This window comes from Rhinatrema bivittatum, chromosome 5 (genome assembly GCF_901001135.1).
Source record: "Rhinatrema bivittatum chromosome 5, aRhiBiv1.1, whole genome shotgun sequence".
Lineage (NCBI taxonomy): Eukaryota > Metazoa > Chordata > Amphibia > Gymnophiona > Rhinatrematidae > Rhinatrema > Rhinatrema bivittatum.
Genome location: NC_042619.1, coordinates 131,086,721 through 131,109,510, shown reverse-complemented (window position 1 = coordinate 131,109,510; position 22,790 = coordinate 131,086,721). Strand labels below are relative to the sequence as shown.

The window sequence follows — 22,790 nt, the reverse complement described above, 5'->3', positions numbered from 1 at the left end:
GGAAGTTGATGTGGTGTTGACAGTGTTCTTCGTGACAGGAAGACTGGAGAAATTTGCAATACCATTACCGTAACAGTTGAAGTGGGGGTCTTATTAGAAATAAATGGAGAACTATGAGGGATTAAAGCGACTTGTGTGCGAACATGTGTTTGAATAGGATTTAAATGACATCGACATCGAAGCGGTTGATACGGGAAGAATTATGTTGTAGAATTCATTAGATAGACCATATTTTTGTAAATTAATGGAAATGTGGATGTTTTAAGAGAAATTCCCTGAGGAAGCCTCATCGAGGCGAAACAAATAGGATCCTGTTTTGTTGGATTTTTATGATAATTGGTGTGTGCATGGTGTGAATGATGTGGGTTTGATATTATACAGATGGGATGTGCCTGTATTTTAAGTGGGGTAAAGTAGTATTAGAGTAATAATGATATGTTTATAAAAAGCATTTTTGTATTAATAAATGTATACATGTGAAATAGAGTAAGTTGTGCTACCTCAAACTATGCCATCTTGGTTAACAGCTATTATTGGAATTACTGCCTCAAAAAGTAGCCAAAAATGATATAATTTCTAAAAGTACACATAATTCAATGATGTAAATAAACATATGTTGGTTCTAATGAATTCTGAAAATATGAAAATCCTGACTCTGGGCACCAAAAGGGATATGCATTTTCCATTCCAATAAATAAAAAAAGACTTAACAGAAACCCTAAACTGGGCTGAGTATATCAGCTCTAGCCCATGTAGAAAATCTGAAGCCTAAAATTATTTTAAATGCAAAAAAATAAGTTATTTCTGTGCAGACTTGAAATCTCAAATATAGTAACTGAGCAGCCTGGATGGGCCAGTAGGTCTTTATTTGTCATCAACTATTATGTTAGACTAAAGCTGGTAAAACACAGGCTAGTAAACTTGAGTCTTATACTTTGCTGCCAATATTTCATACCGTACCTTCCTGTGCTGTGCCTCTTTCATTTGCTTTAGGTGTCTTTCCTCTTCCTCTTTCTTGGCTTGCTGATAAGCATGGCTTCTTGCCTGTTGGTTAGAATGCAACAGAATGCATGATAGAGCTTCCTAATCCTGTCCTGGTGACCCCATAGCCAATCAGGTTCAGAATACACAATGAATATGCATGAGATAAATCTGCATATAACAGGCTTCCAATGTATGCAATTTTTTCTCACCCATTGTGGATATTTAGAAAGCCAGATTGGCTGTGGGTCACCGGGACAAGCTTGTGAAACCCTGACATAAGACAACTTCACTGCTAGAAGACATTTCTGAATTCATGCTTTGACTCTAAGTATAAACACTTCACATGGCAAATATTTTTAATTTACCTTTCAAATATTCTATTCATGACTGTATTTAATAATCTACAGACTAATATTCAGAAAGCCTTTTAGTGGACAAGCTGTCCGTCTAAAGTTAGCTATCCTACATGTAGCCGGATAACTTTAAAACCTAATTGTCTATGTTTGAATATGATATAAAATTATACAGAGTAGTTAAATCACAAGCAAATAGAATGTTAGGAATTATTAGGAAGGGAATGGCGATTAAAATGGTGAATGTCATAATGCCTCTGTATCGCTCCATTGTGAGACCATACCTTGAATACTGTGTGCAATTCTGGTCACTGCATTTCAAAAAAGATATAGTTGCACTGGAGAAAGTACAGAGAAGGGTGCCCAAAATGATAATGGGCATGGAACAGCTTCCCTATGAGGAAAAGCTAAAGAGGTTAGGGCTGTTCCGCTTGGAGAAGAGATAGTTCAGGGGGGATATGATAGATGTCTACAAAATCATGAAAGGACTTGAACAGGTAAATGTATATCAGTTATTTATTCTTCAGAGAAGGACTAGGGGGCACTCTATGAAGTTAGCAAGTAGCACATTTAAAACAAATCAGAGAAAATTCTTTTTCACTCAATGCACAATTAAGCTCTGGAATTCATTGCCAGAGGATGGGATTAAGGCAGTTAGTGTAGCTGGGTTTAAAAAATGTTTGGATAAGTTCCTGGGGAAGAAGTCCATAAACTGCTATTAATCAATAAGGAACAGCCACTGCTTGTTACCAGCATTAGTAGCTTGCGGTCTATTTAATGTCTGGGTACTAGCCAGGTACTTGTGATTTGGATTGGCCACTGCTGGAAACAGGATACTAGAGTTGATGGACCCTTGGTCTGACTCAGTATAGCATATCTTATGTTCTTATGTTCTAAAGGTATCCAGTCTTGGGTGGCCAGATAACTTTCTACTTAATCATATATCTTCAGAGATATCCAGTTAAGTAACATGTCAGTATAACCATTAAAAAAAACCCATAAATAAAAGGGCCCGTGTCCTGAATTTGAGCCTTCCCCACCTTATAAATAAACCTTTTCTGTTGAGGCCAGTGTTCCTCAGTCCCAAAACATGCCCGATCCCTCTCCCTGGTCTCCAGGTGTTGGCCTGGAGACCCAGCAGTTCCATTAGAATTCTGGAATCTCCGGGTTAAATCCAGAGAGTTCCCCGGTATGAATGGGGGGTGGGACCGATTTGTCCTTTAATATTGAAACCAGGGTATGCACATCCAGTCCTTTGCCCTTGTCTCCCCCCCCCCCCCCCCCCCCCCCCCCCCCGCATTCCCAGTAATCTCAGGGTGACTGGGAATCAAAATTTCCCAGGTATGCCCTCATTCCTCCGCAGTGACACAAGAAAATGGGCTCACCCCCGGACCCCCTATCCCATCCATCCCTGCCAGGAGCAAGGGTCTTACTCACCCACTCCCGGCGGCTCCAGCGCTGCTTCTTTGGCGGCATTTCCAGCATAAACTTAGAAAGAATCCGGTTTTCTCTACAACCAGTACAGCTTTATTATCAAACTACAGAAATATAATCCAGTCAGCTAGCCTAGTAGCTGCAAAGTAGGGATCAAGACAACCACAAGCCTCCCAGACTGTACTCTATTAATGCCCTACTACTACTCTGGCATATTTTGGAGAGCCATTTGGATTCAAGGCAAAGAAGAGGATGAAACACTTGCTTATTCTCTAATCCTCTCCTCCTAAAAAAATCCAAATAATGGCAAAAATGAAAATTTTAGAAGAAATAAAGTGTTCCACCTCCCAACCAATGGGAAAAATGCCAAGATGACAGTCCCACAGGAGAGATAAAAAGTTGGCCAGACTTAGAGCTCATGAGTACAAGATTCCAGAGAGAGCCCAGATACGTGTGCCATGGCCGAGGACTGTAACTGCAATGGCTGGACTAGGCAAGCTGGGACGAAGATACAGATTAAGAGACAAGCCCCTGGTGGATGTAGAAGTGAGCTGGTGATGCTATGGCCCAGTGGAGATCAGCTCTGATTGCACTGGATGCAATATAAAATATTATATTGGTACAATAGTAGCATGAACAGTTTTATAGAGGAAAGTATTACTGTGTTTATGGACTAGGAAATGAGATGAGGCTCAAAGGGTAAGGGCACAAGTGCTGTTTTATCATTCTGGATGATAATACCAAACCTTTGTTAATGTGAACAGATACCCTCTTTGCCATTCAGCAGGAACTGTAGATGCTTTTATCCCACTAGGGTTTCAGTTAACACCATTGTGAAAGACTTCTACATTTTTTAAGTCTCTTAATTTGTCTGCTATTGTTTTGACTTTCAAGTACAAGAGCACTTGCAAAGTTGTGTACATGGAATTTTAAACTTCTAAAATGTAATGCAGCGGAACCTTGCATGTATAGAATCCTTAAAGCGTATGTAACTATGTCAAAGTGTTCACTTACCCATGCTGTAGATTCTTTTCCAACTCTAGCATTTTGATAGGACCCACTAAATGATGATCCTGATTTCAGTCTACTCAAAAAGTCATTATTCCCCCTATGGAGAAATCCAAATAGAATTGTTAGTGCTCTCTTAAAAATAAACCAAACTTTTTATTTTACCTATGGGCTTCAGCCTTTTGAGTCAGCATACGATGACTAAAAGCATCAGAGGTGGTGGAACATAACATCCCAGCTAGACAAAGAATGAAGGCCCAGATGATCTAAAGGTTTTTTTTATTTCCTAATTTTGTATCAGTGGGGAAAATGCTTAGAATCTATGTGGGCTGACTATCTGGATAAAGTTAACCGGAGAAAATTGTCCAATTAACTTTGTCTGCATATGGCTGGCTGAATATCGGTCTCTGAAAGACTGGTTCTGGTTTAAAGAACAGATTTCTGAAATGTTGCACATATTGCTTATTAACAAGAATATACCTCCCCTCAATACTGTTCAAGTTTCAGAAAAAGTGGATCATGCGTAATTGTCTGGCCTTACAAAATAAAAAGATTATAAAAAATAAACCTAAATGTTGCATCTTATAGCACAATGCAATTCTATGGTTTGGGGCTATTTAAGAGTAGTTCATTTTTTTAAGCTTGTCACAAACCACAAGTCTCGGTCAGTTTTGAAGCTGCCAATGGAGCAAATAGCAGAGAGATTTGCAAGTGAGCCACAAGCCCAGGTTAAGATGCCAAAGCCTCTTAGTAAACTCACTTTCTCTGATGGCTGCTAAAGCTCCAGCCAGCTGCTGGCTCATTGGCCCAGCAGGAGCCAGATGTGATTGGCTGCCCTATTTATACCCCTCTTCAGCGCTGACTCCCTGCTGGTACAATGAACTCCTTGGATCCGTTTTCAGAAGTGCTGTTCCAGCTTGTCCCACATTTGTTACTGCTTCAGTTCCTGGTTCTTCGCCTTGTTTCTGCATGTTCCAAGCTTCCTGCACCTCACTCTTGTCCCTGCTATCTGCCTACTATCATGGGGTGCCAGGATGGAGTCAGGATACACCCCCACAGGAGTGGTACAGGACTGCAGGGCTAGACAACCCTCTCCCCCACAGGTTGAGCCCTTGGGTTCTGGGGGACAGTAGGGCTTGTTCTCATCATGGCTGGTCATAGCTGGAATCTGGGCTTGTGCTGGGCTTGGCAGGAGCTGGATACAAACAAGACTGGAGGCTGAACTGATAAGGAGGGCATGGCAGGAGCTGGAGATAGACAAGGTTGAATACAGGCTCGGGCTGGGGACTTGGGTCCAGGCTACAAGCTGAGCCAGGGACAAGGGCAAGGACTGGGAAACAGACAAGGAACTGGACAGGGCAGTGGAAGAATGGAACAAAGACTGGACAGGACTGGACTAGACAAGGACAGGCAACAGTGAACAGGGAAGCCCAACAGGGCACAAGTCTAGCTTGGAGAACCTAGCAGGCCTGGAGGCCATAAGGTAAGGCAGAGAAGTCAAGGGGGCCACAGGGCAAGGCAAGGAGGCTTGTTGTTAAGAACCACCGCGGGACTTACCCAGCTTTGACGTCCTCCTGCCATGCTGAACGCTGCCACTGACAGCAAAGTGTGGCATGAGACTTACTCGGCTCTGATGCCCTGCGCACCGGATACTGTCGCCAGCAACGGCAACACCTCCTTCCCACTTGCGCAGCAGGTGTGTGCACATCACTCAACCCCAGCCTTGTGAGCTGCCGCCGGAAGCACCAGCGCAAGACGTCAGCGGCAGCGAATACTTAAGGGGACAGTCTTACTCCTGCTCTTCGCCTCGGCAACGGGCTTGGTGAGTTTGCGATTCTTGCTGCTGTACTCTAGTTTGTGCTGTCTTCCTGGTCCTCCTTGTTCTCCTCGGTCCCTGTTCCTGTCTTGTGGTCTCCTTGTTGTGTGAGCCTTGTTCTTGTCCTCTCTTTGTCTGGCTTTGACACTGCCTGTTCTGAATTTGGATTCTGCTTGCCACCTGCCTCGACCCCCCCCCCCCCCCAAATCTAGTTCTGGATTTTAATTCTGTCTGCAGCCTGCCTTGACCCTCTACCTGGTTTTGGACTTTGGATTCTGTCTGCTGCCTGCCTTGACCCTCTACCTGGTTTTGGACTTTGGATTCTACCTGCTGCCTGCCTTGATCCCCTGCCAGGTTCAGGATATTCAGCCTCTGCAGATTCCAACCTGTTACTGATTCGTCAGGGCTCTCGCTCTGTGGGGGAATATGCAGTCCAATTTCGAACCTTGGCCTCCAAACTACGGTGGGGAGGTGATAGCCTTACAGCCATCTTTTGTCAAGGACTATCCAAAACCATAAAGGACGAGAACCACCAGAATCATTGGAAGAGTTGATCTGACTGGCGATCCGTTTGGACCTTTGGTTCCAGAAAAGATCCCAAGAAAGAGCTTCAACTCATTGTCCAGTCCAATTAGCACCCTCTTTTCAATGTCCAGCTCTTCCGACCAAACTTCAAAATCCCGATTTACCTTGGAGAGACCCATGCAAGTAGACCGCCTCAGGATTTCTCCCAAGGAACACCAGTGATGCCGGCAACGTAATCTCTGTCATTACTGTGCTGGTGTCGGTCACTATGCGGCTTCTTGCTCCCTCAAGGCACGAAGGCCACCCTGGGTCATTCGGATTCCTCTCCATAGATCTTACTTCCTGTGAGTCTTTCCATGAATGAGAACATAGCACACCTTCAAGCCTTCTTAGATACTGGTGCAGCTGGAACTTTATAGAAGAAAGACAAGTAAGGCAGAATCAAATTCCTACCGAGCCTCTGAGATCTACCCTTAGTTTCCTCTGCTTCACTATTTATTTATTTAAAAACTTTTCTATACCGTCGTTAAGTTGGTTAACCATCACAATGGTTTACATAGGGGCACAACAATAAACATATGGGTGGTATAGATTACAACTTGTTAAGTGCCATCATTGTACGGTAACAATTCATAATTATAAATAAAGTGTGTATGTTAAGCTTGATTGTTGGGAACATTTAGGCGGTTTGGTTTTACCATTACGATGCATTGTTAGTTTAAAATAACAGCTTCTGACTTTGGTGTGCCTTTATACCTCATCTCTTTTTCTCGTTCTCTTTGTCTTTATCTTTATAGAACGCTTGTTTGAATAGCCAGGTTTTCAGATTTGTTTTGAAAATTTTCAGGTTACTCTGCAGTCTTATTTCTAGTGGCATGGTGTTCCAAAGTACGGGACCAGCCAGTGACAGTGCTCTCTCTCGTACTTGCGTGAGATGTGCTGATTTGACAGAGGGGATGGTTAGAAGAGCCTTATTGGCAGATCTCAGGTTTCTCTGTGGAACATGGACGCGTAGTGCTGTGTTAAGCCAGTCGGCTTTTTCATCGTGGATTAGTTTATGGATTATGCAGAGTGCCTTATATTGTATTCTTTGTTCTATTGGAAACCAATGAAGTTCAGCAAGTGTTCCTGTAATGTGGTCATTTCTTTTTTTGCCTGTCAAAACTCTGGCAGCGGAATTTTGCAGTATTTGCAGTGGCCATATTGTAGATTGAGGTAGTCCTAATAGCAGGGAGTTACAGTAATCTGTGCTTGCGAAAATCATTGCTTGTAGAACAGTGCGAAAATTGTTTGTCGTTAAAAGGGGATTTAGTCTCCTCAGGATCATAAGTTTTGTGTATCCTTCCTTTATTTTCAGTGAGATGTGTTGTTTCATGTTTAGTTCAGGGTCAACTATTACTCCTAGGTTTCTTGTTTTTATTGCAAATTCAATATCTTGAATTTTATTGGTTATGAGTGTTGGTTGTATATGGTGAGTGTTTTTTCGTTCAAGGTGTAGGAACTCGGTTTTGTCGATGTTAATTACTAATTCCATCTGGTTTAGGAGTTGTCTGATTATGTCAAGATATATATCTTAGCTAGTTTCATTGTTTCTTCAATGGTGTTTACAATGGGTAATAATAGTTGTATATCATCAGCGTATATGTAATGAATGATTCCGAGTCCTGCTAGTAGGTGGCAAATTGGGAGGAGATAAACAACTGTCAGGAAGGATTACCCGAATCACGACACCTCTGGCTATGAATACCGGCCTACTACATCAGGAAATGATCCATTTTAAGTCTTGCCATCTGCCGTCAACCAGATAATATTGGGTTTTGCCATGATTAATGTTGCACCAACCCCACATCAATTGGGGTACCTTACAACTGGCTAAATGGATTCCCAAGTGCCATGAACGTTGTTTGATCCAAGTGAGGACCCCGACACTTAAAATTCAGCAATCATTTCCAACCCTGTCTGGATTACCTGCCCTATAGGTGGAATTTGCTGATGTCTTAAGTAAACAACAAGCTGAGACTTTGCCCCTGCATGGAGACTATGATTGCTCCATTGAACTGCTTCTTGGGAAGATGCCTCCTTGTGGGAGAGCATATTTTCTGTCAGTCCTGGAAACAGAAGCCATAATTCAATACATTCAAGAGAATTTGGCCAGGAGTTTCATCAGGCCATCCTCATCCCCAGAGGGCGCTGGGTTTTTTTTGTTCAGAAAAAAGATGGGTCTCTACAGCCCTGTATCGACTATTGAGCTCTTAACGCCATTACCAAGAAGAATCGGTACCCACTGCCATTCATTACGGAGCTTTTCAATTGGCTCGGGGAGCTCATATATTTACAAGTTGGATCTGTGGGGCGCTTACAATTTGATTCACATCAGAAAGGGAGACGAATGGAAAATCACATTCAACACATGAAATGGCCATTACGACTAGTAATGCCATTCGGATTATGCAATGCTCCTGTAGTGTTTCAAGCTATGGTAAATGACATATTTCAAGACTTCTTATATTCACATGCTATCGTATATTTGGATAACATTCTTATCTTTTCCAAGACACTGGATCAGTATCAAGACCTGTATAACAGGTCCTGCAACAACTGAATGACCTTATACAAAACACGCTAAATAAAATAAATAAAAATAAAACTGTGTGAACAAAGGTTGTATGCCAAATTAGCGAAATGTGCTTTTCATCAAGAAGAATTACCCTTTCTAGGTTACATAATTTCTCCATGGCTTATGAATGGATCCAGAGAAACACAAGTCCTTCCTGGGTTGACCACAACCAGTGGGTCTCAAGGCATTATAACGGTTTCTGGAATTCTCTATTACTGCCAGTGCATCCATGAATATTCTTCACTAGCAGACCCCCTTACCGCCTTAACCCGAAAGGGAGCAGATGATTGCAATTGGACCCAAGAGGCTGTTCAAGCCTTTTGACAATTAAAGGGAGAATTTATTAAGGATCCCTGCTTGCAACATATGGATCCTATTTGACTGTTCATTGTCGAGGCAGAAGCCTCCTCCTTAGGAGTAGAAGCAATTCTTCTACAGCCAGATAATGATGGGAAATTGATTACCTATGCGTATTTTTCTAAAACATTCTCTACAGAAAAAAATTACTCCACAGGAGATTTGGAACTTCTGGCGATTAAACTAGCACTGGAGGAATAGCACCACCTTCTGGAGGAGCCAAACACACAGTCACAATTTATAACGACCATAAAAATATGGCATATCTGTCTCATGCTCAATAAATGAATCCACGACAAACCCGATAGTCTCTATTTTTCAGCTGTTTGTTATGGTTTTGAGGTGTTTGAGTGGATTCTTGGGTACCGAGGAGATGACCACGTCCATGGGGAGGAGCCCCGTGAGGAACCACAGTACTTACTAGTAGAGATGTGAATCGGAACTGAAATCGGATCCGATTCACATCTCTATAGATGTGAATCGGATCCGATTTCAGTTCCGATTCACATCTCTACTTACTAGACGCACAAACACAGAGATTCATATTTAATTATACAGCTGATGTATACCCCCAGAGGTGGCAGTCCAGGGACCCTCAGCAGAGGGGACCCATCTCACAGAGATGGTATAGGGATATCCGAATGCAGGTTCCCAGTGCAGCAGAGCTGTAGATGAGACAGACTGAGAATGTTAGATTACTCACTAAGTTGGTCGCTGTATAGGTGGAGATCCCAGCAGGCAGAAGTAGTTGAACACAGGCACCGATCCAGGGAGAGCAGGCCCTCGAGGAGCGAGTACCTGATCCCAGATAGGCACCTGAAATAAAGCAAAGGGTCCCCGAGGAGCGGGTACCCAGGTTAGAGAAATACCCCGAAGGGCAGAGAGAGCTTCCAGCGGCAGCAAGGCTGCAGCAGAGTAGTTCAGACCGGAGGCTTCCTATCCATTCACGATCCTTGCTAACTCAATGAGCTACAAACAAGGGCAAGCTAAATACCCAGATGGCGTGAAGTCACTCGAGGGGGATGCCCCCGAGATTCCCGCCACGACGTGGATAAAGACATGGGTGCGCGCGCGCACCCTAGAAGGCCCTTAGGAGAAACATGGCGTGAGGCTTTGCCATTGCCGTTCCGGGGACGCCAGAGAGAGCGGCATGCAGATGCGGCGGTAGCCATCTTCCCAAGGCTAGCGGGGAGAGCAGAGAGAAAGGTGAGGCACAAAGGTCGAAGCCATCTGAGACAGAAGGACGCAACACTGTTTTGACTTCAAATTGCGTTTTCATCTAGCAGAGAAAAATCAATGGGCTGATGCCTTATCCAGAAGTTTTGAACCTGATGAAATTCTCAATTCATTTAATCATATTATAGATCCAGCCAGAATTATGATTGCCTCTACTTTTACGGATCTGGTCGGGAAGACTGTAGTTCCTAAGCATTTGCGAGAATGAGTCCTTTGACGGGCCCATGACTCACGCATTCAGGTCATCCAGGACTCCGACGTACCAAGGAGCTCCTCTCTCGACACTATTAGTGGCCTCAGTGGGAGAATGACATCAAATGGTATGTGGAATTTTGTCCTACTTGTGCAACCAATAAGAGTAATCGGACTCGACCTTGGAGTTTACTCCAATCACTACCAGCCCCTGAGGAACCCTGGAGCCACATCGCCACTGAGTTCATCACGGATCTTCCCCTTTCTGAAGGAAATAATACGATTTGGGTAATTATAGACCACTTCTCTAGAATGGCCCACTTTGTTGCCTTACTTGGATTATCTTCGGCACCAGACTTGATGCAGTTGTTTGCTCAACATGTGTTCCGGCTACATGGCCTCCCTCATCACATCTTGTCCAACCATGGAGTCCAGTTTACCGCCCGTTACTGGAGGGGCTTATGTCAGAAATTCAGAATACACCAACTTCTCAGCATATTACCCTCTGTCCAATGGATTAGTGGAACGAACTAATCAATCACTCAAAACCTTTTTGCGATGTTACGTGAACCAATGCCAGGACGACTGGTCTTTGTTTCTTTTGTGGGCTGACATGTGCCATAATAATCACATTAACCAAACCACAGGGGCATCACCTTTCTACTTAGTTTTTGGATGAGATCCTTGAGTATCAATGCTTGTAGCTACATCATCAACATGCCCTGCCATTAGCTTGCCACCCAAGAACTACATGATCTCTGGCAAAATACTCATCAACTCCTGGAAGAGACCACGGCTCATTCTAAAAAGCAGGTGATTAAAAAGTGACATCCTGCACCACAATTCTGTCCTAGAGAACTTGTATGGTTATGTACCCATAACCTCTGATTATGAATGCCTTCACTAAAATTCCCGCCTATTTAGAAAATGTGACAAACTCAAACTACCTTCCAAGTTTCAAATGCATGACGTATTCCATGTATCTCTTCTCAAGCCCGCTGTTCTGTCTTGGCCATCTAAAAGGTTTTTGCGACCTCCACCTACGATTTTCGAGAATGACATACAGTATGAGATTCTGGATATCAGGAAAGGAAGGAAAGAATTACATATCTTATTTCAGAGAAAGGACTATGGCCTGGAGGAGAACTCTTGGGCCCCGCTAGTGATATTCAATAGGGATGTGCATTCGTTTGCGACGAAATAGGAAATAGAGACGATATTTCCTATTTTGTCGCGTTTCGGGGGGGGGGGACGAAATGATAAGAAAACCCACAACATTTTGTGTGGTTTTCTTATCATTTTGGGGGGGGGGGGGGGGAGAAAGGGCACATAAAAAAAAAAATCAAACCCACCCCAACCCTTCAAATTTAATTAATTGCAACCCTCCCCCCCCCAAGACTTATCAAAAGTCCCTGGTGGTCCAGTGGGGTCCTGGGAGCAATCTCCCCCTCTCGGGCCATCGGCTGCCACTAATCAAAATGGCGCCGATGGCCCTTTGCCCTTACCGTGTGACAGGAGCTATCGGTGCCATTGGCCGGCCTCTGTCACATGATAGGAGCAATGGACAGCCGACGCCATCTTAAAAAATGGCGCGGGCCATCCATTGCTCCTACCACGTGACAGGGGCCGACCAATGGCACAGATAGCCCCTATTACATGGTAAGGGCAACCGGTGCCATTTTGTTTACTGGCAGCCAACGGCCTGAGAACGGGAGATCACTCCCGGGAACCTCGCTGGACCACCAGATACGTTCAGCAATTTTTGGGGAGGTCGGGAGGGTGGGGAGTTGTAATTAAATTTGAAGGGTTGGATTTTTTTTTTTTTTGGTGTGGGGCAATCGAAAAAAATCGGCCCGAACCGCAGGAAATGAAATTTCCCGCGGCAGGCTGATAACGAAGGCCGAACCGAAAGGTTCAGCCGAATCACATCTCTAATGTTCAAGCCCCTCAACTTATCCACAAATTTCATCAATGTTTTCCATTAAAATCCAGACCTAGGAAGTAGGGAGGAAGACCTTGCAGGGGAGGTACTGTTAAGAACCTCATTGGGACTTACCTAGCTCTGATTTCCTCATGCGCTCTGAATGCTGCCGCCGACAACAAGCACGGCACGAGACTTGCTCGGCTCTGACCCCCCACCCCCGCACCAGATACCATCACCGGCAGCAGTTCCTTCCTGCCTGTGCAGCAGGTGCATGCACATCCCTCAACCCCAGCCCTATGTACTGCTGCTGAAGTCCCAGGGCAAGACATCAACTGCAGCGAATATTTAAGGGGCCAATCTTCCTCTTGCTGTTCACCTCGGCAACAGGCTTGGTGAGTTTGTGATTCTTGCTGCTCTACTCTAGTTTGTGCTGTCTTCCTGGTTCTCCTCAGCCCCTGTTCCTGCCTTATAGTCTCTTTGTTGTGTGAACCTTGTTCTTATCCTCTCTTTGTCTGGCCTTCTCATCCTTTTTTTGAACATTTTTAGGGAAAAATTCAAAATCTGGAACCCACTAAAAAAATGATTGATCCAAGGAAGCTTTTCTACACCTGTTAATCTAAGGTTACCCCTTTGTCTTGCTATCAAAGACCCAAATACCAAATCCAAGGTGTCTGCTCCCCCATGGGTCACTCATGTACCATCTGCTCTAAATTCTTTACAGCTAAAAGCTCCAGAAAAGCCTATGCTTTATTATTTTCTACACATTACACATGGAAATTAAAATCTCCCATAGTTAACAAATATGGGTACTTCGGGGCCTGTCCTGAAATAACTTCAGCAATCTCGTTCAGTAACTCATTAGAAATCCCTAGTGGGCAATACCAAATTGAAATTATAATAGGTTCCCCAAATTCTAATTTCACAGAAATAACTTCATAACCCTGTACTGACTGAGCCAATGTATAATTTTTTCAAAGGTAAGGAATCTTTAAAAGTAAAAGCAACACCCCCGTTGCATGCTAATAAAGAATAACCCTTAGGGTATTCCTGTGAGATGGCAATTGCTTATTTGTTAACCAAGTTTCTGTAATGCATGAAAAATCCACTGCTTTATCCACAATTAAATCATATACAAATAACCAGTTTTTCTGTAAAGAGCTTACATTATTTAAAAAACAGTTTAAACATCCATTCACGTTCAAACAATCCTTCCATTCTTAAACCACTTTCCTGAGGGTTTAATAGAAATTACCGCACGTTCGCTCCCCTCAAAATTTGCTATATTCTTTCGACTAGACCTTATATCATATCTCCCTTTCACTAATCTAACTGAGATATAATCAGCCATTTTTTTTACAAACCCAAAACGGACTCCCTCAGAGCACCCTAAGAGGCTCCCCAAGAGACAATAATCTTAGGCTTTCCTCTTTGGTGAGCTGCAGCTGGTGGTGGTTTAGGGGCCAGTTTACATGCAGAGTGAGACGTACGAACTGCACAGTACACCTCTGTGAAGATTTGATGTCATTTGGAGTGAGGAAAGTCTCACAAAGATGAGATTTCTATAGTGTTCTCTCACTCTAGCTTGATGGACTCTATAACAGGGTACCATCAAGCTAGGCTGAGATAACATACTAGAAATCTCATCTTTGTGAGTCTTTCCTCACTCCAAATAACATCAAACCTTCACCGAGGTGTACTGTGCAGTTCACACGTCTCACTCTGCATGTAAAACTGGCCCCTAAACCCTAAATCACCACCACCACCTCACCTCAAGCTATTAGCTGGCCCTCCTATAGTCATATAATACTGAATACTGTTAAGGCCTCCCCAGAGGTGCTCTCTCTCTCTACCTCTTTCTACTCCACTCCTCTCCCTCTCCCCTCCCAAGCGCAGAAATGGCTAAAATGCAATTTACAAAATGTATCGTGACTTGCGTTACGGCCATTTCGGGCATATCGCACAGCTTAATGCCAGGAAAAACGGTGTAGTTATTTCTGGCATTAAAACCGTGTGATAGCATGTGTTATGCTATTGCACAGTGCGATATTGCCCTTCATTTTAATTAATCCCACCCAAACCCCTCCCTAATCCTGCCCCTTCCAAAAATTTGCATTTGCACCATGCAATAGTACTATTATTGCATGTGTTATGACTTTAACGCATGTGTTAGCGCCATAATGCATTTTAATGAATGACCCTGCAAATTTGGCATCTAAAACGCATTAATGCACTGTAGTCGATAAGCAGGCTCCTTGGTCATCTAAACAGAAAAGTAACCAGTTATATTATTTAGTTAATTAAGAAAATAATTAGTTGCAATCAACTTTACAGCACAAAGGAAAACATGTGTGCAATCAGTAATCCTCATATGGATTATGGCATGGCTCAACACTATTCTGCCTGTTATGTCTATAATCTGCCACCCTATGTTTTATGACTGTTCAGAGTGTGATGTCTCTGAAACAGGGCTGACAAATTTCAAAAATCGCTATCATTTGATGTATACTGACAACTACACACCTTTCCAGCAGTAACAAATAATGAGGTAATAGATTTTCACCAATTAAATATGTTTTTTGGCTGTGTGTGGTGTGGCTTGATTTGTTCTTCATGAGATATTTTGGATTGATTTATTAACAATGCCATACTAATGATTTATTTATTTATTTAAAAAGTCTTCTATACCGATGTTAGTCGAAACATCACCTCGGTTTACATGGAACAAAAGCAACGGAAATTACAAGTAACAGGGGAAGGGTAAGGGGTAAAAAAAAGCCAATAGGAGAGCAGAGAAGCATAGGAACAAACAACAAGTGAACTATGTCATAACAACAAGGTCATAGTCAGATTCAGGTCATGATCCATCACAATTCAATATTCATCAAGGGTGTTGGGGAAAGGCTTGTTTGAATAGCCAGGTTTTGAGCTGGGCTCTGAATTTGGTGATGCAAGGTTCAAGTCTGAGGTGGGTTGGGAGTGAGTTCCAGTGCATAGGTCCAGCAATGGAGAGCGCCCGATCCCTTGTAGCTGTGAGGTGTGCTTTCTTTAGGGATGGCACATGGAGGGACCCTTTGTTAGTGGTCCTTGTCGGTCGATTCGAGCAGGCAAATTGGAGGGGATCTGCCAGCCAGTTGGAGTGATGGGAATATAATGCTTTATGTATAATGGTCAGGGATTTAAAGAGGATGCGGGAGGGAATAGGGAGCCAGTGTAGGTCCTTCAGTATAGGGGAAATATGGTCGTATTTGTGAGCGTTGGAGAGGGTTCTGGCTACAGTGTTCTGTAGCATTTGGAGGGGCTTTAAGGAGGAGTAGGGTAGGCCAAGAAAGAGGGAGTTACAGTAATCCATCTTGGATGCCAGTGTAGCCTGGACGACAGTGCGGAAGTCACTAGCATGAAGGAGAGGTTTCAGGTTTTTTAAGACTTTAAGTTTGAAGAAACCCTCTTTGAGTATGGCACTGATATGTTTTTTGAAGTTCAGTTGTTGGTCGATTAGGACCCCCAGGTTCCTTGCGCAGGGCTGTGCATGAGGAATCTTGATAGCAGAGTCAATTGTGAGTGCGGGATTGGTAGGGGGGGTGATGGGATATGGGGAGGAGTTCAGTTTTGGCAGTGTTTAGAGCAAGGTGGAGGTTGGTAAGTAAGGAGTTGATGGCAGCATTGTATAGCAGAGTTTGATAATTCCAGGAACATCTTGCTCTTATTATTTTTCTGTAATAAGGGTATGAACATATATATTTCTTCTTTCCTTAAGTCTTTTGATCATCAACTGTTATTTTCATTCTGCTGCTGTAGCTCCCTTTCATTCTGAGGTGAACACCTATATTTTCTTGATTAATAGGCCACCCCATATGGATAGTTTTAGCTGAGAGGTCAAGGGCTGTGTGAAGGAGTATACAGGAGAAATCTCCAAAATACCTTAAAGCACTGGATTCAGAGATCTTGCCCAGCTCACCTTAAGCCTAAGACAGCAGGGAATCCTGGTCCAGGTGGGGGTCCCTGAGAAGGTATATAACTAGTGAGACCAGGACGTAACAGGAGGCCCATGGGAGAGAAGGACCCCTAGAGAAAGAACACATAACTGACATTTAAGCTGTAAACCATTATGATGGCAAAATCGAATATACGGTATACAAAACATGTTAAAATAAATATTGTTTTTGTGTTTATTTTTTTGTCACTAATAAATGAGTTTATACAAAGATTTCTACCAGAGTCCATCCTGAATCTGATTTCTAGCTACTCTGAGACCACTCACAGTGCCACAGGCTGGATCTGCATGGAAATTAAACCATTACCTGCTAGTTTTAACATGGCCATGACATAAGCTCTTAATGCATGATGTACTAAAATAGTGAGATATAAGAGTGGTAGCATTAAAATGGCCAAATCCACTTTAACACTGCTGATTTCGGCATCGTTTCCTGCAATCCATGTTAATCAACCGTGAGAAATATAGCTGGCTAAAGCAGGCTGCAAGAGATGCAGGGATGGGATGCCCACCAAAATGGGAACCCTCTGCACCCTCCACACAGATTCAGAAAAATTTATTGGCATTACAATTTGTACTTGTGTTGCTGAAATGACACACCCTGAAGATAAACATTAAGGCCTCCAGGCCTAATTCCCTCACCCCCTACAACATCAAATTGGCCTCAAGGCTTCTCCCTGTTCCCCTCATACTCCTCCATTCTACAAAAAAAAAAAAAAAATCATATGGAACTCCTGACCAGTAGCCCCTCAGCCCCCACACCCTTATACATTAAAAAGAGTCTTTGATCCTATATCCCTTCACTCCACCCCCCCATCGAATTCAAGAAAAGAGCCTCCAAGCACCCACACCCATCCCCACCCTAATACAAAAAAGGCCTCTAGTTCCCCTATTCCCCAAATATCAAGCAGAGATCCCTCTCATCCAATATCAAACAGAGATCCCTCTCATCCAATATCAAACAGAGATCCCTCTCATCCAACTTTGGCAAGTGGGTCAGAATGTCAGTGGCACTATTTAGAATTGGGCACCACTGCTAGCAGGAGGAAAACTGGCTCCCTCTTGCTGGTGAAGATTCTAAGGACTTTTTGGAGGGCTGAGTGGAGTCTGGGGAGAATGTGAGGTCTGTAGTGCCTTTTGGTATCAGGGTCAGAGAGGGAGGGACCTGAGGCCTTTTTGTGTATCAAGAGATGGGGGTTCAGGTCTGGAGGCCTTGCATGATTTGTCCCAGGGGCTAAGGAAGATTATCTCTAATGAAATCATTATTAATTTTCAAGTCATTTGCATGTGTGTTAGGGGACCAGCAGCTAATGCACATGCATATAGCATGCATTAACCATTGAGATATCGTCCCCTAAGTTGCCTTTTTTGTTTCCTAGAAGTGGTTAATCCTGAATTGGCAGGGCAAGTGTGTGAAATGTGTACTGCCATTGCCAGCTCTGTACAGTTCTCTGGATACACTGCAAGACTTCTGTTTTCAGAACTGTCAATCCAAGACCTTGTATCAGCCATAAAATTATTTTGAAATGTTTCAGTGAAAAGGAAAAGAACGCTTACTATCATAACATATGATATATGTTATGATATATGGTTACCAGTGAATTTTAGAATCCTATACAAATCAATCACCCTAATACACAAATTCATCCACCATCAACTTCAACTCGATCTTGAATTCCCCTTCAATCTACACTCCTCCAACAGACCAACTAGAGATATTCACAAAGGAACTCTGAAATTTCCTCCGACTAAAGCCACACGCCTCTCCTCGACCAAAGACCGAGCGTTTTCGATTGCAGGCCCATCTATCTGGAATAATATCCCTTCAGACCTCAGATTGGAACCCTGCCTTTTAACATTCAGAAAAAAACTCAAGACGTGGCTCTTTCACCAAGCCTTCGGGGATCCCCCAGACAATCACTAGTTGCGCCTCTCTTACCTGGACGATGGTCTTTGATCTTCATGAACGATGGACTATGGCATTTCTAGGTTAAAGCACCTTAAGCTTTAACCCGTATTCTCTATTGTATTTCTTGATTATTACCTGCCTTTACTTTCTTCCAGCTACGTAAGCTTCCAAGTTCTTACTCCTTGTTGAATGTAACTTTGCCTTATTCACCTCTATTGTTTAATTTACTTTAGTTACGCTTCAGTTATACCCTTGTTAAATGAAAACCGATCCGATATGGTTTATTACTATGAAGGTCGGTATAAAAAAGTGTTAAATAAACAAATAAATAAATAAATCGCGCACACACACACACACACACACACACACACACACACATGCACACACACACGCTGCTGTGGGTCCCTCCTGCTGTTTGTTAGAATCACAGCGGCACAGTGGGGTTTCTGGTGATGTTACTGGGTGGAACGTTCTATGGATCCTGTTGCCTTTCCCGGGGGCATACAGGAGGAGGGTTCCCCTGCCACAGCCCCACCTCTCTACCGTGTCCATTAAAAGCCGGGTAAACCCACAAGGTGTATGGTGCTCCCAGAAGTTGGAGGATGAGGCTGAGATGCAAGAAAAACAAAACAGTTATGCTGCTCTAGATAGGTGGGAGGATATGTGATGGCATTAAATATCTGTCTGAAAGATCAGACAGTTTTAACAAAACAGAGTTTTATTTAACTCTCCTGCTGGATGGTAAATGATATTTAGTGCAGGAAAAAGGTTCTCATTCAGGAAACAGGTGAAGATAAATTACTATATATAAACTAACATTAATAAAAAAACATATGCTAACACTTTTCTTCTTTCCTTTTTTTTGAATAGGTTTGCCTTGTTTAAAAGAAAAATGTTTTACCAAGTTAAGTTTCTCTCAGTATTCCTTTCATCTTTTTTTTTTTTCTATTTAAACCTGATAGGCCGATGCAATATCATGTACGTAAAAACTGGCGTCCAAATCAGGCGCCTGTTTTTTCAATACGTGCACATCCATCTCTCCTGGCACATCCACTTCTCCTGAGCACGCAATGCTATATTTTAATGATCTGCTGCGATAAAAAGGATGTATGCAGCTAAAATTGTGCATCCCTTGCACTCAAAAGCATCGGGCACCCAGGAAACATTGCTGTGCAAGGGCCAAGAAAATGGGCGCTCAATACAAGTGTCCGTTTTAATCCCGCTGCAGATAACTCACTGGCAGTACTATGTATATTGTGCACCCAGAAAATTTCTTTTGTATGCAGCCCTTACATTTTGCCTCTAATTTCAAGTGCTGAAAGCAGTAGAACTTAGTATTGCAATGATACTAAGTCGTAGGAACCACAGAGACCAGTTTTATTTTGTTTTTTCATGTGCTCTTGACTTGCGGTATGAAATCTATTTCAGTGCTGGCATTAAATTTGCTGCGTTAAAAAGGGTGCGCTGGTTGATCGGTGATTTTTTGCCTCATCTACATGGTATTTACATGTGATAAGCACTAATAGCTATGGGCATTTTGGACACACTAATCCCCTTATTGAATCAGGTGTTAGTCTAGCGCATCCAAAACACACATCCAACTGCGCTAACCTATGCTAACCCATCCAACTGTTAACCTATGCGCTAGGCTGAGCACACTTTATTGCATTGGCCTCTTCTGTTGCACTCCTCCTGTGGCTGGAGCCATGGGAGGCGCTTACCTTCGCGGTCCAGAGGCCACACAAGCAGGGGCCTTTCCTACGGCGTGGAGCCACCGCCGTTCCGCAGCCCAGAGGCCGCAGAAGCTCTGGCCTTGCCTGTACCTTGGAGCCGCCGCCATTCTGCAATCCAGAGGCTGCAGAAGCCCTGGCCTTGCCTGCACCTTGGAGCCGCTGCCAGTACACGGTCCGGAGGCCGCCGAAGCCTTGGACTTGCCTGCACTTTGGAGCCGCTCCTCTTCGCGGCTGGAGCCGCCATCGATCCTCTATGAGCGGCCCGGAGGCCACCTCCCACTTCAGGGCCTGCGCTGAGGCCCAGCTTCCTCCTGCTCCGGCTCGGCGTTGCAGCGGCAGCATGGCTGCTGTCCAGGGTCCTGCCCAGCTTCCTCCTAGGGGCGGGCCCGAGGCTTCCTCTGGATTTTAAAGGGCCAAAGCAGGTGTGGTCCTCCTGAACTCCTCCCAGTGAGTTGCCTTCTTCCAGTCCTATAAAAGGGTTTCCTGCTCATTCAGTCCTTGCTTCAGCAAGGGGCTTAGTCCTCCCAAGGACTCCTTGTCTCCAGCTCCTGCCTGGCATCTCTGATATTCTTCCATGGATCTTATTGTATGTTCCATTCCAGTCCTGATGTTCCAATGTCTCGTCCTGGTCCTGATGCTCCAGGTCCTGAACTATCCGTGCCTCCGGAGATTCCTTGCTTTTAATCCGAGTTCCAAGTTCCACGTTTTATCTGCTACTGAATCCAGTCCTGACTCCAGAGGATCCAAGGAGTTGCTTCACTCCAGTGCTATGAGACCTCCCGAGACCGTCCCACTCCCCACGTGGTCCGCGACCAGCCATAGGGCTGTGTAGGGTGTGTTGGGGACAGCGTGGTCCACGACCAGCCTCCGGGCTGTGTAGGGTGCCTGAGGGCCTTGCTTGTTCCCTCTGTGTCTTTGTCCAAGTCTTCACATCTGTTCCAAGTCTTCATGCCTGCTCCAAGTCCTCAAGGACTTTCCTCATCTGCTCCAAGTCTTCAAGGACTTTCCTTGCCTATGTCCTAGTCTTCATGTCTGCTCCAAGTCTTCATACCTGTTCCAAGTCTTCATGCCTGCTCCAAGTCTTCAAGGATTTTCCTTGCTTATGTCCTAGTCTTCACGTCTGTTCCAAGTCTTCATACCTGCTCCAAGTCTTCATGGGCTTTCCTCATCTGTTCCAAGTATTCAAGGGCTTTCCTTGCCTGTGTCCTAGTCTTCACGACTGTTCCAAGTCTTCATGCCTGCTCCAAGTCTTCAAGGACTTTCCTTGATTGTGCTAACCTCTCAGACTTGGACTGGTTTCACCACAAGGGCACACACTCTCCTTGTCCCATGCTGGAGAGCTCCCAGTAGCACTCTGTCCCATCGCAGCGCAACATCTTCGTTTTCATAAGTTCTCACTCTTTGTATTTCTTTTTTTACAGGTATATCACACAAATCAAACAAAACATTTGTTATGGTACCCTGTAATGCTTTCTAAATTTAACTTCTGTTTTTTGTATTGGAGGTCAAGCATCAACAAAGAAAAATACTTACAAGCTCACATCTGATTTTCATACAAACTAGGCTGATTGGTTGTGGTGCATGATTCTTTCCTGAAAGTTCTTTCACTTTGTGTTCCAGGCCCTCTGATTTCGTACACCAGACAAGGCAAACATGTTTCAATGTGTTTCCCTAACTTATCTAGTGTTTTAGAATTGAAATGTTAAAAGAGTTCTATTTCTCTCTTTATTTTCTGATCAAAATAGTTATATAACCCTGTGTGTTATGCAAATGGGTGAGCAACATACGAGCTCAAGATTCCTCTACAGGCTGGTGGTTAGGTGAATTGGTTCCACATTGCAGGCTTCTTTCAGTCACATCTGCACTCCTTATGCTAACAACAAAAAATACTTATAATGAGAAACTATCTCCCTTGCACCGTTCAGTTGTATGCAGTCTGTTGTGTGTGTGTTGCTCCTTGGTCAGGATACCTAATATGTGTCTGAGAATCTTTCTATTAGAAAACAAGACAAAATTCTCTGTAACTTTGAAATCTGTTATCACCTACACAAGACTAGAGTATTTTCCGGAGAAGCACCAATTCTATGGAATATGCTACCTATTGATATCAGGATGGAAAGAAATTATCATGCTTTTTGGAAGAGGGACAAAACCTGGCTTTAATCAATAGTTTTGATGATTTTTTTTTTAAGCTGGGATAGCAGGATTGTAAGTTCTGGTCTTTCTCTTTGGGGTTGTATATAAGTGTGCTATTGGTACTGAAGTGTTTTATGTGTTTTTGGTTGTGTATGTTTTATTATGCGTGTTTTATTGTACATTGCTTCAAACAGCCCCAACTAGAGCAGGAGAAGCAGTTAATAAGTAATTTCAAATAAATAAATATTGATTCACACACAGCTTACAGTCCTTTAGGTAAACCTGGTTTCTCCACAAATAGCCACAGTTCCATTGCTCTTATGACTCTCTCACACAAAAGGATTTTCTCACATGCTGCACATGAGCAATGCTTCCCACAGCCCTTAACACTTTTGCTTCTAAGGTATTATTCCTTGCAGACTCTTTACACTCCTCTGTATCGGGAAATATACTTCACTGAAACATCTTCTCTTTTCCCAGAAGTTCCCTGGTACAATTTAAAAACTGATTCTCCCTGTAATTTCTGTCTCTAAGACTCACTCTTCTCAGGCTTGACAATCTCACTTTTCTTCTGC

The 22,790-nt window shown here is 43.5% G+C and overlaps 1 protein-coding gene across 2 annotated transcripts in view; it reads right to left on the bottom strand.

The window, feature by feature from the left end:
- Positions 1-958: 958 nt before the first annotated feature.
- LOC115092232 (epithelial-stromal interaction protein 1-like) overlaps positions 959-22,790 on the bottom strand; it is a 69,624-nt gene continuing 47,792 nt past the window's right edge. The window contains exons 7-9 of one of the 2 annotated variants that reach the window (XM_029602942.1): positions 11,470-11,562; positions 3,786-3,879; positions 971-1,044 (exon numbers count right to left, since the gene is read on the bottom strand). In XM_029602942.1, coding sequence (XP_029458802.1) covers positions 11,480-11,562 — 83 coding nt within the window. In that variant the 3' untranslated portion in view covers positions 971-1,044; positions 3,786-3,879; positions 11,470-11,479. Of the gene's footprint in view, positions 1,045-3,785; positions 3,880-11,469; positions 11,563-22,790 lie in introns of both variants that reach the window. The other variant, XM_029602943.1, reaches the window with a different exon arrangement.